General features: G+C 31.2%; 1 protein-coding gene across 1 annotated transcript; it reads right to left on the bottom strand.

Annotated features, from left to right (window-relative positions):
* Positions 1–3,334: 3,334 nt before the first annotated feature.
* LOC143191728 (facilitated trehalose transporter Tret1-like) lies at positions 3,335–13,143 on the bottom strand. The gene is made up of 3 exons (XM_076397088.1): positions 12,944–13,143; positions 6,669–6,974; positions 3,335–4,322 (listed from the first exon to the last, which is right to left on the bottom strand). Exons 1-3 carry the CDS (start codon positions 13,047–13,049, stop codon positions 3,376–3,378), a joined length of 1,359 nt encoding a protein of 452 aa, XP_076253203.1. The 5' UTR covers positions 13,050–13,143; the 3' UTR covers positions 3,335–3,375.
* Between the last annotated feature and the right edge of the window lie 2,805 nt (positions 13,144–15,948).

Raw genomic sequence — 15,948 nt, forward strand, 5'->3', positions numbered from 1 at the left:
AAGCGATAATATTCATTGTGCAGAGGAATCTTGTATTTTATGCGAAAATAACCCTTAATAATTAATATCGAGAATGTTATTATGAAAAACGGATGAAACATAGAAAAAGTCCAGTACGTAATAAAAATATAGATAATAAAATAATAATGCATACAATATTTAGAGCTCTTGAATTTTCAAAAAATAAAATATCCTAATTAATTCATGTTCCTTGATAATGTTAAAGTGTCAGAAACATATGGATTCTGCACTCTTAAGATAATGATTCTATGTGTCAGGTTATATCTTTAAAGAGTCCCTTAGGAGACACAATATAAAGGAACACACAAAGTTAAATATAATCTCTCTGTGTAATATTGAACTGACAAACTATTTTATCTATCTGTTCTTCTCGTATTCGAATTAATTGTTCTATAAAAGAAAAGAACATTCTCAGTTCAGAGCACAACATAAAAGTACTTTCATTAAAAATATCGCAAGTATTGCTGGTATACACATCCCGTAAAATGGAAGCAATTAATTTTTACGACGAAAAATGACAGGAAGACTCTTAAATATACTTTAGCCGTTTTATGAAACGACATTTTTATTCCGAATAAAATCGTCAAATAGTTGCGCTATTCCTTTTTCAATGTCAGCTGCCATCTCGAAAATATTAATAGCATCTGGATTCAACAAAAAGGAAAACGGCGAAGACGTTCGTCTGTTTATTTTTCTTAAAAAGATAAATCTATTATTGATCATTAATACAATAACTTTCGCTAAATAATTTAAAACAATGTTGGCATGAAATTTGATCCTTTTAAATAATCGCAATGAGAGAGAGAGAGAGAATGGGAGAGATATGGGATGAGAATAGAGTTATGAAATGGGAAGGGGATTAAAACACAACATTTATAATTTACCTAAAAACAACACTAGTTACGCGCTATACTTGCAGAAAATATATATTATGTGTTACCCCTCAATCATTCTCTTTAATTATTGTACACAATTTCAGAAGTCAGACAATTTAGTATCGTCGATATCTAAAGGTGGGTACAGATCAGCATTCGGGTGGAATATTCACAGAAAATATAAAATAGACATGAGCAGAAATGATTCGGCGAACGGTTTGAAAAGAACAGGGTTCAAATGGGTTGAAAGTTGTGTTGTGCATGTATTTTTTGTTTGCCGCTTGACTTTTAGCGCTTGGCGACGAACAGAATCTTGTCTCCGGAGCCGCGAATCGGGCCAACAAATTTGAGTGAGAGGGGAAAAACTGGCGACTATGAATGACATAGATTTTGGTTTAACCTTGTTTTTTCTTTGTAATTTAATTATAATTACATATATATTTCTCAATAATAAATAAATAATAATATTATCAACAAAATTAAAAATGCTGTAAAAATAAAATAATATCTTAAATATATTAGTTACGTTTTCTATATCGCATTAAATTTTTGGGAATTAAGTTTATAAATATAATTTTATATTCTTTATACGTACAGATACCCTCCGTAGCACAAAATGCATGAAATAATATGTAAAAATTATTTCCCAACTAGTGAAGGAAAAGAAGTTTAATAATAATCTCATATAAAATATCATATAAAACAACATAAAAATTAAGTTTACCAAGAGTTGTTGGAATACATTTTTCAATATATTATTGTCGGAACATATATTAAAATTGTGCAAATACTAGAAAATGTAATTGTAAAATAGGTTGATAAAATACAATAATGTCATATATAATGTCGTGTCAAAAATATACGAATAAGATAAACTTAGGTGTGGAGAGATTACATTAACTAATTTATAGGTGTACACTCACAATAACCTTAATCAAATGACTGACTAAATAGCTGCAAAAGAAATAAAACGCAAAAAAATGTTGCTCAAAGTCATGACATCCCGCGACAAAGTAGACAAATACTGCTTTTAATAAAAATAGAAGCTTTTATGAAAACGAAATATTATGTCATTTAATTCATTAGATTACAATTATTTATCATAATTTTTAAAAATGATTTATTTTCATAGTTTATTAGATTTCTATATATTTAAAATTACTAATACAGGATCAAAATCTGTCAGGGGACAGACCTGGACCGGGATAGATACTAGAAAGAAGATGTTGATTATTAAGAAATAATGTTATTTGGAGAAAATATCGAAAAAATGGTTTTTTGTCCTGGGTGTGGAAAGTACCTTTTACATTAAAATTACTAATATAAAGACTCTTTTTTGAAGAGCCTTGTATGTGTTGCCTCTCTTGCCTACTTATATATGGGCTATAGAAGAAGTTTCTCTTAGCGGTTTATTTGAATTATATAATTTACTAGCGACCCGCCCCGGCTTCGCACGGGTGCAATGCTGATACTAAATTAAATACACTACAGAAAAAATATGAACGTTGTATATAAAAACATAGCGGCCCGCTCCGACTTTGCACGGTCATAAAATATATATGCCTATGTCACTCAATGAAAACATGATTAAAATCGATCCAGTATTTTTGGTTCATTCATTACTGGACTCATTACCCTTGGACTGCACGCATTAAATTTGGAGTAAAACAATTCCTCTTCCCCTATACGTACTATGAAGATTTCCTGCTATCTTTGGAATATCTAAATTCATACAATTTTTATTACATTACACATTTTTAAACGCAAATTTTAAATTTGTAATATCTCCGAAAATATTTGTTTAATTTACATGCTGTAAGGAACCATATTGATCTATATTAATTGCACACTGTATTTAAGGTACTTAATTCGATAAGGATTAATGCCGTATTGCTTAAAATAGCTTCGTAAATAAGCCATTTTCTCACATAAAAAGTAAACAATAAAAATGGTTAATGTGGGTTATCCCTAAAAGATAAACATATACCATCGCGGACTTTTTTGTAGACCTTTTTATGGTGTACAATACTGTAGTACATTAATTTGATCTAACTCGTAGGGTTAGGCAGAGTTTTTGCTAATTGCTAAAAAAAATAGGTTAATTTACGACATCACGTTAGAAACCTCTAAAATTAGCAATGTTGCCTTAGTATATTATGCATGTATTATACATATAAACCTTCCTCTTGAATCACTCTATCTATTGAAAAAAACCGCATCAAAATCCGTTGCGTAGTTTTAAAGATTTAAGCGCACATAGGGATATAGGGACAGAAAAGGCGACTTTGTTTTATACTATGTATAGATAATTAATTCTCATTAGTATCCTATAATTGTTATGATGCAATAGAGTACCAAACAATTGAACAATAACAATAATATTTTTCATATGACATTATTTCATATGACAAAATTTTGTAAATAAATATTTCGAATGGTGGAGCACTACAAATTTAATTTTGACAAAGCAACTTTACAATTATTTGCCTAATTCGTCTTGTATATCTTGAAATGTTTTGTTCTTTGTTTCTGGTATAATGAACAACACAAAGAATATACCGGTTACGCTCACAATAGTGAAGAAAAAGAACGTAGTGAAGGCACCCAACCACCTGCTTACTGGAGCATAACCGATGGTTACTAAGAACGCCAGGAACCAATTGAATGTACCAGCTGCAGCACTCATTCCGGCTTTGATCGCAGGTGGGAACAGTTCGGATGAGGCCATCCAGGGTATTGGGCCAGCACCAAATGAGAAAGCAATGATGAAAAGGACAAGGGCAATAAGAGGCAGCCAACCAATCGAAGTGATAGAATCCTTTTCTATCATCTCTTTTTCCTTGATAAGGAAGAATATGCCCATGAGAAACGTGGATACTGCCATTACGCCACAAGACGCCATCATCAGGATTTTTCTGCCCACTTTGTCGACCGACCAGGACGAGAACAAAGTGGCAATCACCTGAACAACCCCGATGATGATGGTACAGATTCCGGGATCAACCGTGGAACCGGCATCAATGAATATGGCTCCGGAGTAGAACATGACTGCATTGATACCGCTCAATTGCTGATAGAACATCAACATGAAACAAATCAAGGATGACTTCTTGCCTTGTTTGGTTTTCAGGGTAGACCAGAAAACATCTTTTAGTTCCTCCTCTTTATCGATGGCACTTTGGATGCTTTTCGTTTCTTCTGTGGCATCGTAATCTTTTCCTCTTAAACGCTGGAAACTAGATTGAGCCTTATCTTTCTTTCCTTTCTTGATTAGGTATGTTGGAGATTCTGGTTGGAATAGAAAACACACGCCAAATACTATAGGTACTACCAGACAAGCGTAGCAGAATAGTTTCACGCCTAACGCGAAACCTAAGACTTGAGCGTATAGGATGCCAATGGTGATAAACAGCTGAAAGAAGGTACCTGAAATTGAATAGAACGTTATAAACAAATTTTACATATTGCTATATACCTACTAATTATTATTTAGGTCGTGTTGTTGTACATATATTTTGAGATTTCATTATTTGTTAGGTTAAAGCCAACATTGGGAATTGTCAACTGAAAAAAGTCGAAACAGTCGGTAGTCGCAAAACTATAGAACTAGTATATAGTCAAAAAAATGCCAAGTGGAATAATAATACCAAATATGTTTTATTACATATAATTCATTCCAACCTTGACAATATTTCAACCTTTTTTTTTGAGCCGTTCAAAAAGTAAGACTGATATATGCATACTCCTACCCAAACTTTCTTTAAAATACAAAGGAAAATAGATAAGTGCTGAACTCTACTATGCTAAAAACAAAAGTTTCTATTTTAATGATATAAATTAATTTATATATTTTATATATTTGATATGATTGTATATAAAATGTATAATTTTAAAGAGGAATGGAGTAATCGCCGCTAAATATTTCTGTCGTATTTTCTCAATCAATATTTACCAATGATTTAGCCATCCCACCCTTTCTAAATACAATAATAATTTTATTTATCATTAATCAGAAATATTATTGGATTATTATTCATTTAAACTTTAATGAAAGGGGTTTTAACATTCAAAATGCTTGAACAAACATCTAGAAAGTTAGATTGAAAAAGCCAATAAAACGTTATTATTTTTTATTTATAATTCATAATTTAATTTCATTTACCATTCCACATTAATAGATAACCTTGAAAAATTTTGTTTTCAGCTCAAAACTGCTGCTATATTAATATATAATATATAGCTAAATACAATCATAATATATATGAAATTCAATCGAATGAAACTAGTAGGACCGAAAATAATAACTGACAGTACACGTCTGAAACACTCGACATTAAAAGGTAGACTCAGTTGGATTGAGAATCATAGCGACTGAAATAAATCGATAGTAAAAAGTTGTGAATTACTAAATAGCCGATAGTCTTTCTCAGTCCATAGTTCCCAATGTTAGTTAAAACTCTAATAAATGCTATAAAAAGTTGAAAAACATTACAAAATAAATCCGTCTATTTTCCATTTAAGAAAGCTCATTTTTATCTTGTATATTAACAAAGCTGTCTATTTAGACATTTACTTACCCATATGTAATAAGTAGATAGTAGAAAATAATATAGTGAAATTATTGCATTCTGATAAATAATCTACAATGACATAACACTCATCAAAAGTTGAACTATTCTTTCAGTAAAATAATAAACACGTTTCAATATATTACATTAACGGAAATTTATTAATTAATCTAAAATATATATTTTAAATATCGATATATCAACAAGCACAAAATGTCTGTTCCAAACCACGCAAATGTATCGAAATTTTTCCGCTCCAGTCTTATTTTTCCAATCAACAAACATTCAATTTATGGGGGGGGGGCTAAAATCACAGCCAAATATTCGATCGATCTCATGCATAGGCCCTTGCTTTTAATATCAATATTTTACTTGGCAACCAAAAGATCGATACTATCATTTACCACTATCGTTACTTAGGATATCGGCCCCAAATATATCGCCGGATATAAATATAGGTATATTGATATTCTTTTGATATCCCTAGTATAGCTTATATACATTTTACGGGGTATACTCGTATGTGCTCTAAGATGATGTGCACATAGTCTACCTAAATATTTCTCCTTAAATACTCTCTGTTCCCTACATGAAAGGAAATATTTTTTCAGTTTATTGACACAAAAAACAATTTTCAAATTACTTCAAATCAAACAAAGTCGCATAATATTAATATAATATAATTCAAATACCATATGCAAAAATATTTCAATTAAAATAAAAAAGCCACAAACTAAAATAAGAATATATAAAACCATGGCCTGAACGAAATTCGAACCTGGCACCAACGCATCGGTTGGAAGATGGTGACACTACGCTTAATATACCAAATCCACACTAAGGAATACAACACAATGAGTCATTATGTTATAATAAGATGGCTTTACTGTGAGTGTATATATAAGTTTGTAAAGCGATAAATTGAATAGTACTATTTATTTCCAAATTGAAATTGAACCACCAGAAAGGTTATTTTGCAAATTTATTGTTAAGGAGCAAATAATATTTTTCTATGAAGTTGAACTCATATATAGGATAAGTTTATTTTTATTAATCGAGTACGAGAATTATTACGAGTAATGTAGATTTTATTTAATATGAAAATGGCTTTCTTATGAGGAAATAAACTGGTGATGGTGTCACTCATTCGTATATTAAATGTAACATGTATTAGTTAATAAAACCGAACCAAATTATTACTTACCCAATGTGCCTCTTATTTCTGTCTGTGCTATTTCACTTGTATATAAAGGAGCTACGATACAAAATGCTCCACCAGCCATTCCGGTAAAAAATCTACCCACCAAACACATAGCAGTGTTCTGAGTGTAAATAAGCAAAAGCCAACCAAGGACGAAAGGTATGACAGTCAGCAGGGTGGACAATTTACGTCCTATAGCATCAGCTAACAGGCCTATCGGTATACAGATTAACATAGCTCCCAAGCACATTATCGAACCAACCCAGGATAAATCCAGTTCAACTTTATTTAGATCTCCTCTCTCCAGTTCTACAAAAATAATTTTGGTTAGTTAATTCACTAATGTAAAGACTATAAATGTTAAACTAATACTAACTAAACTTAATATTGAGCAGTTATTTTTATATTTACATTATTATATGAAAAATTATTTGCCTTATTTTTGGTAGTATTTCTATTTCATTCGATGGTTTTGAAATTCCTTTATATAAAATAGTATATAAATAATACCTATATTCATCTATCTTTATCTATGCGAAGTTTACAGTTTCCCTTTCCAGTATTTAGAGATGACATGATATTCATTAATCTGTTGTTTCATTAAGAATCTACTGCCAGGGCTTATAAAACAATTTTAGAGACTTATAGCTATGCTGTTCGGTATCATCTTGTACCGTTAATGTCAAAGGACAATGTCGGGCACCAAAAAGTGCGAAAACAATGAACTGAAATATTTGGACGAAAACCCAGTGAAACTCTCATGGATCTTCCAGACAACTTAGCAGTTCATGAATGAACTGTTTCCAAAAGTTTACGTCGGACGGGAAAGATCTAAAGGGAAATAAAAAGGCAATCTTGCGAATTTACTGAAAATGTTTTTAGTACCTATTCAACATAACATAAGAAGACATGGTTTCTGTGTCATATTGGGACTGGCAATAAAAAGTCGACCTACCAATGTAATTCCAAGCGCGAAAACGCATTTATTAGCACAAAAAAACCTATCTATATCAACGGGAAAACTAAAGATGCATGACCATGAAAATTCATATACATATAGTGCGATCATCAAGGTTCAGGGTATTACCAGATGCTCTAACCAAATGAAACAGTTACTGCAGACGTTAACTAAAATCTATTTAATAAATTAAAAGACATATTGTTAAAAAGAGTAGCAACATCGAGTAATATACCAAAAATCATTTTTTGCATTACAGTGCTTGATAACACGTTACAAAAGTTTTGAAGGCTACATTTTTGCAGCTCGAATAAGAAATTCTATCACATCCAGCGTACTCACCAGATATGGTGCAATCTTATTGCCACATCTTCAGATAGATGCAACAATTATGTTGCTAGATAAAAAATATAAGAAATTGGCGGCGAATATTTTAATTAATATACCAGGTATATCGATAATTACTTTTCGGTTTTTGTTACGGATTTCACTGAACACAAGCATACAATATTATGATTTAGTAAATTTTATTTTATTCTACAGACATTAATCTTAAAACTACACAAGTTACGTTCCGCCAAAATAATGATCTTGTAGATTTATATTCCTTTGAAAATATTTAGTTTTGTGACTGAAAATGAGCATTTACATTTCTTGTTGCATCAAGAGAACCACTGAAGGTTATTGTTTACTAGTAGAGACTTACGGTGAGCATGCTTCAGCCATAGCGACAATTTAGTGACCTCAAAAATACAAATGTGGTGTTTCAGACAAAGTTCTCGATAAAGAACGCCCTGGTAAACCTAAAATATTTGAAGATGTAGAATTGCAAAATTGCAATTGTTGCATAAAGGACCCAATATAATCACTAGCAACAGGTAGTGAAAATTGATTTATTTCGAGAATACCAAGCGAAAAAACATGGTTACCACCTGGCGAAAGTTATCGACCGCAAGGCCAAATCGCTTTGGTGCCAGACCAGGTCCTGTGCCAAAATTGCCAGTCCTGTACTGGACATTAAACTTAAACTTGAACTGTATATCGGTTGAGAAACATCCTCACAATACACTCACTCAGAGTATGCTTCTTTTGCATGACAATGTGCCGTATCATACAACAAAACCCACTAAAGAAGTGTTGAAGTTTTATTGCATTCGCCGTACTCTAGACCTAGTTCTATCTGACTATCCTCTTTATCCCCAATGATAAGACAAGCGCCTACAGAGCTGTACTTCGCCAATTTCGGTGTATATAAAATCAACTGGCCAATACTTTGAATAAACTTTAACGTCTTATCATCAATAATATCGTATATCGAATGTAAATAACGCGTTTTTCTTAGCAAGAAGAATCGGAAAACGATTACCATGAGTACCTTTTTAAAGCAAAAAATAAATATTTAGAATACTTGCAAGCACTTCCACATCCACACACACATCCAATACAAATATATTATACATGAAAAGAAATCGATATTATTTTTTGTAGATCAGTGTAATATCAAACTATATGCTAGTTATAATAAGTTTCGCACATTCTCGTTGTATAAAAGGCACCCCTCGTATTATTACTTCGGAAAACAACTACATTATTTCAGGAACATATGTTATAATTACTACGAATTTGCTTTGAATTTTCTGATTAGGTAGGTAAAAGATCGGAAACAAAGACCCCGAGAATGTATTACAAAATACTTGAAGTTGTTTTTCCTCGTTAGCGAGCAGGTCCATTATTCCGTACCCGATAACTTCCAAACTGGGTCAGATCGTAGAGACCTTACACGAATTTAATTAAAGACCATCGAAACTGACTCGACGCTCTCGACCACCCCAGATAGTTGTTCCATCGACCGACCGAACCATCACCAAATCGAGACATAAAACCTCGCGGAAGCGACGTTCCGATAGTTGACTTGTTTACCACGCGGAAGACAACGAGACCCATTTCCCCGACTTGATAAATGCCCGGATGATGAAAACATAGTTGTGACCGCTCCTAGGAGACGAAAATAATGAAGGACGAACGTCGCCCGCTCAGCAAGATCAGCGCTTTATCAATAACTACTAACAGTGCGTTAATTTGATTTAGATGAAAGGTCGGGATTCGGGATTCGGGACGGGGACGGTCTCTTTCGGAGCCTTTTAGATTTAGTTTCGAGATGGTTAATGATCCATCCATCAGGTTATGGGTATTGATAGTTGATGGTTTTGGAAGACGATCCTTTTCAAATATCTTGTGTCAGCGTCTTGACGTAATACACGAAGGTTGTCGACTTAAATTTCACGAACAGGAAAAAAACAAATAAAAAAGTTATTAAAAAACTTTTTAACCCGAAAGTTTTACGGCTATACAACTATAGAAAACCCGGCTTTGATCTAACGAAAAATGTGGACTTTATTATTGTTTAGTTCAAGTTCCGAACTGTCAACATAACAAACTTATCGAACTAGAAAGAAAGGAATAATTAGGGTAGTGAACTTAGATATTCAATAATGTAAAAACCGTAATATTAAACAAGAATAGAAGTTCTTTTCGACTCCTTACTACAAACTATATCTACAAAAATGACAAATGTTTAAATATCTAATATTTAAATATAATTTCTTATGTAAAATATTAAATAAACAATATATTTTATGTATGAAATTAACGCTTTTAATAATTATTTTAATAAAATAGACCTATTATTAAAGGTAATAAAAAATGTTATGAAAACCAATAGATTTTGACAGCCTTTACAAATAAGCCAATATCCTTTGAGAAAACAAGTGATTAAGCAACTTAACTTAAAAGTTAATTCTATGGTTTTAACATTTCTCTACATAAAATATTACATACTACCTAATGGAATTGAGTTATTCAGCGTATGCAAAAACTAGTCATTGAATATTCATTGCACTTTTTGTTGGAACACTTTTAGACACTTATGGCGATGATGCTCCCTCATATTTAATGTCTGTTTTAACTTCAAATTAAATAATCAAAACGTCAAAATAAATCGTTGTTATGAAAGTTCGGTACAATGTATTTTATTCAAAATTTTGTCCATCGATAGTCGCAACTATTTTCCCTCTTTCAAACAATTTACGAAGTCGATCTCGGAATGACGATCTATCATTAGAGGCTATGTATAAATTGACCAATTTTTTCTCAGATAGGCCTAGACTTATATGTCGAAACCAGTAGTAATCAGAAAGAGCAAGATCTGAAGAATACGGTGGGTGGGGCAGCACTTTCCATTTCAATGTTTCCCGGTATGTTTTCACCGGTTTGCAACATTTGGTCGAACATTGTCATGCTGAAGAATAACATTGTTGTGCGTTTGCCCATAACCCCACCACCAAATGCATCAATTGTATTCGATAGCGAAATAATGTTTTATTATTACTTTGATGAAATCGCACATACTGAAAAGTAAACGCTATCCGTGAGGTTTCGACATGATGTTTGTTACAAATATACCAGACGGGATTTAATCCTTTAAAATTAGTATATATGTCTAATATATTACCTAATTAAGCAATTAGATTCACTAATTATTATTAAATGTAGCGACGAAGATGTCAATAACAGTCTGGAAAACTAAAAAATCACAATCGAATATAATAAAGTGTAGTGGTTATAGCTCAAATTCTCAAGGAACTTTCAGGCGGCTTAGCAATTGATGAATCAACTGTTTCCGGACGTTGACATGCCATGATATATACAACAACTTCAATCTACATCAAGAGGTATTGTTGGAAAGACAGAAAAACAATAGCGAGTAACAGACGAAATTACCTTCTTGCGTGACTGACTTGGAAGGCTGGGTCACAAGTTAGGAGAATTGTAAAGAATACACTGTTGCAGCTGTACATCGTGCTCTACTTCTTTTTTAGATAAATGCATTATAGTTTGGATGGCACATCACAACGAAAATGGACCAGTAATTGGATTAACTACCAAACCAATGCAGTTCTTTCGAAGCATTATTGTTACGTTGGCAGAAAGCTGGTATTTTAATTATTATATATTTTACACACTTTTTTCAATAATTGCTTGAACTAAAAAGTGAAAAAAAAAGATCAGAATATCATAATTAGTTGCAAGGACCTGATCTTCTAAAATCTTTTTAATTAAAATCCAATCCCCCCATTTTTAAGAATTTTTCAAATTAATCTTTTTACTGGTTTTTGATTCAACTTTTAATTTGATCTCAAAATAGTTTTACATAAATACAGCTTATTTGTACCAACGAAAGTAGGTTTTATCATGGGCTGTTCTATAGGACATGCCTTCAACTATTTCAAAGAAGCAATCAGATTCGTAGTCGAAATAGAGAACGTTTTGAACGGCCTAAGATTCGTATACCTAAATAATCTTACCTTATTGAAGATTTGTACTGTATTATCTAATATTAAGAAAATATTTTGTGACATAAATCTGCCATTATTTAATATTATCTTATTTTTACACTCCCTCAAGGAACTCACTTTGAAAACCTTAAATATTAAGTTGTCTTCATTGTTAAGTCTGATAAGTATTTACAGGTAACCGTATAACATAATTTTTTTGTTAATTGTGAGCTCTTAGTGTTTAATGTAAACTGTATAATATAATATTGTGTTAGTAATGCTTATTAGCAATAAACCTTATTGTCCAATCCAAGAAAATTAACAACGAAAATCATGACGAAAATCAGAGAACGCTGAGAATCAATGTGAAGACCAAATCTGAAGTTATTTTTTAATCGAATGAATTAACTCAAAATCTCAACACGACGAAATCTAAAAGGTCTTGAATCATCACTATAACAATTTGATGATTAGAGCCTAGAACAATTTATTTCCATCCAAATACTTCACTACTTATTCAATATTGTGTCATTCCGCACGCTTGAGAGATAATAAACGAAGAAGGTAAACATTTAAAGCTATTTTGTTTGGAAAAATCAATCCATTTAAAAATATTTGCTTGATATCACAATAGTATGTTGCACAAGTAACGAGAATTATCAAACGCAGGTACATCTCTTCTTCCAGATATATTCGTATACAGTAGTATAAAGATGTGACATTGACATCAATGGCAAAGAACTTCCCAAGAAGCTAGAAGAGCTCTATTCAAAACCTGCAAGCAAAATCTACCACTTTCTTCTTCTTTTCACAAATTTCTATCTTTTTTTTTTTCAGTAAATCTCTATGACACATAAAAGAGCACTTTTTGGAGATAACAATATAAGGCCTACTGATATATTTTAAAGCTCATTACTATTCAGAATATTATTACAACAAAGATATATGCGAGCAAAAGTATATCAAGTCAAAATGTTCGATCTTACGTTGTGAGATATTTGAAGTCCATGCTATGACGGTTCCGGTTCCCATTGCGCCAATGCAAATGCATATGGCTGCAATAAATTGTGGTAATTTCTTGCCGTCGCCCATTTTAATTTAAACTCTTTAAACAAAATAATAAATCGTTAGAAAAAAATAATGTACATCACAAAAACTATAAATGTCAAAACATTGATAAATAGACATTTTCCATTGTTACGTTCGACTGCGAATTATTTTTAATTGTTTAGAACATGTCATTTAAAAATCGTGTAAAGTATGCTTATTACATATACCATGATGTGGGTTCGTATAATTTATATTGAGCGAAATTTCATTAGTTTTAGATGTAGTGTATGATACAAATAAAACAATAGAGCATACATATTAATGTCGAACCTAGATTTGTGTAGAAAATATACGAATTGAAAAAAATAATTTTCGATTTTATTCGAGTCTCATTCTAATATTTGAAAAAAAACAGAAACTTAAAATTATTAATTATTAAAACACTCAGTTTAAAAAAAAGGCTTGGGGCTTTCAACGTTAAATCTATTAAATATTTAGAGATAATGGTTCAGTCACTTCCTAATATTAATATTTTTCCCACAGTACTGTATTAATTTTCCTAAACAGTTTATAAAACTTACAGAAGTTAACAACAAAAAGCATAACGAAAATTAAAGAACTGAATTAACAATAATGATGTGAAGTAATAAACTATCATAAGATAACTAAATCCAGAAGCTTTCGTTCGAAGAAAAATTATTAATTTCTTGAATTCGTTTATTTCGCAATTTTAAAATCGAGTCGTAAAATATTATAATTAAATTAAATAAAAACTAAATAAAAGAACTTAATAAGATAATAAAACAGAATAGCAAAAATAAAAATTAAAAAAATATAAATATAAAGAGCTAAGGACTTTAAATATCTAGCTGTCGAATTGACTGAATACTGTAAAATCTCGGTAAATTAAAACAATTTAATATTTAAAAACATCAAAAAACAGAAGACTTTAAAATACCAACATACATAACATAATAAATTTATCTATATAGATATTTTAATTATTTTATGTAATTATATCGTTAATCATTCAAAGTTAGGATTTCCTGTTATTTTATTCTAACTATAGCCGCTCGTTTCTAGTTATAATTCATAACTTTGATGGTTTGGGTCTCGTATATACGCATAACCTTAATCCTTCAATTTATACTGGCTTCAAAATGACCACTTTATTTTATCAATTATAAAGCTTTCTAATTTTTATTGTATATACACCTATGTAATTTATATAATTTTCAATTAAGAACTTATTAAGAATTAATTTCAAATAAATTGTTAAGATTATATTATTAAAATCAAGTAATTATTTAATAAAATATCTTGCATGGTATATTATTCCACACCTTTCTTATTCTTTAACGCGGTCAAAAAAGCGATTAAACATTCATTCAAAATTCTTCTTAAACTTTCATTTACTTTTCTTTTACAATATACTCTATATATATAACCTGTTTTATATTAAAACAATCTTGTGGTATACTTCTTATCATATATTCCACATCTGATTATTGTCACTTCTCTAAATATTGATCTTCTATTGCCTAATCGATATGACCCGAAATCTAATTCAGGAAGCGACAGATTCCGTCATTTGTTATATTTATATAAATTTATATCAGATACAATATATTAAACCTAATCATATTATTTTTTAAGCTCAATCCTAACTGCATTCTATATTTTTATGGACTTAAACTGACCCTCAACTTCATACTGAAATTTTAATAATTATTCAAAAATAATTACCTTGATAAATAAAACGATCTTCACCGTATAAATTAAAGATAATATTTGCCAAATACTATTTTGTAGAACTGGGGAACAAGAAGTGCTACGGTTGAAATTCCTTTTGGTATTTCTATGCTTAACTATTTTTGAACTAGACTAACTATTTAATAAGAACATAGAACACTGCTAAAGGTTCTCCTGTAACATATATTTACACAGCTTCTCCATATAAAGAGCATTATTTATGAAATATATAATATTTAATACTCGTATCTGCTAACATTTCATGTTGGCTTTGAGCTCAGTCAGAACGTATAATCCATGCTTTTGAGCACCCGTAAATATCTCAAAAATCAATATTAGGCTGTAATCAGTTGATATAACAGGTAGTCAATATATAAAACAGAAGAGAAAAAAATGTCGAGAGGAAAAAGCAAATTTTAGTTAAAATGGCTACATGAACATAATAAATAAAAATAGAATCAAATATGCGAAGAAAGCGAAACAGTATAGATTTTACAGTTGATGACACTGGAGCTGACATAACAACCAAGCTGCTAAATAAGGGATGTTCTAATAGAATTATTCAAAAGTAGTCAACGAGTCACACTCATTGAATACCTTAACATTAATGACAACAAGGCTCTTAGGCCAGTTAAAATACAGCTAAGGACATTCACCCTTCAACATGAGTGGAAAAAAATACGCAGTGATCTGACAAAAATTGCAAGAACTAAAATTATAACTAAAAATAAAAAATACGATACTGCCCAATTAGCAATGGAAAAAAACAATGTATAAAGCATCTATAAAGTAACTTGAGACAGCTAGTCATGGAATAATAGACTAGACTAAGCAATGCCGAAATAAAATAAAGGAGGTTTAATCTGTTCCTATCGACTTGTCAAGTCCTAATACGATTTGTCCTTTGCCTCAAAATAGGCCTCAGTTTCAGCGATTGCCTCTTCATTCGACGAAAATTTCTTCCCAGTGAGAATTCTTTTGAGATCTGAAAACAGGAAATAGTCGCGGGGGGTCATATCTGGAGAATATGGTGGATGACTAAGCAATTCGAAGCCCAATTCATAGATTTTTGCCATCGTTTTCACTGACATGTGTTACGATGCATTATCTTGATGAAGCAGGACCTCCTTTTTCTTCAAATGCGGCCGTTTTCGGCGATTTCGTCCTTCAAACGGTCCAATAACGTTGT

This window comes from Rhynchophorus ferrugineus, unplaced genomic scaffold (genome assembly GCF_030347505.1).
Source record: "Rhynchophorus ferrugineus isolate W39M unplaced genomic scaffold, kcgeb_rfMv2 rfM2, whole genome shotgun sequence".
Classification (NCBI taxonomy): domain Eukaryota; kingdom Metazoa; phylum Arthropoda; class Insecta; order Coleoptera; family Curculionidae; genus Rhynchophorus; species Rhynchophorus ferrugineus.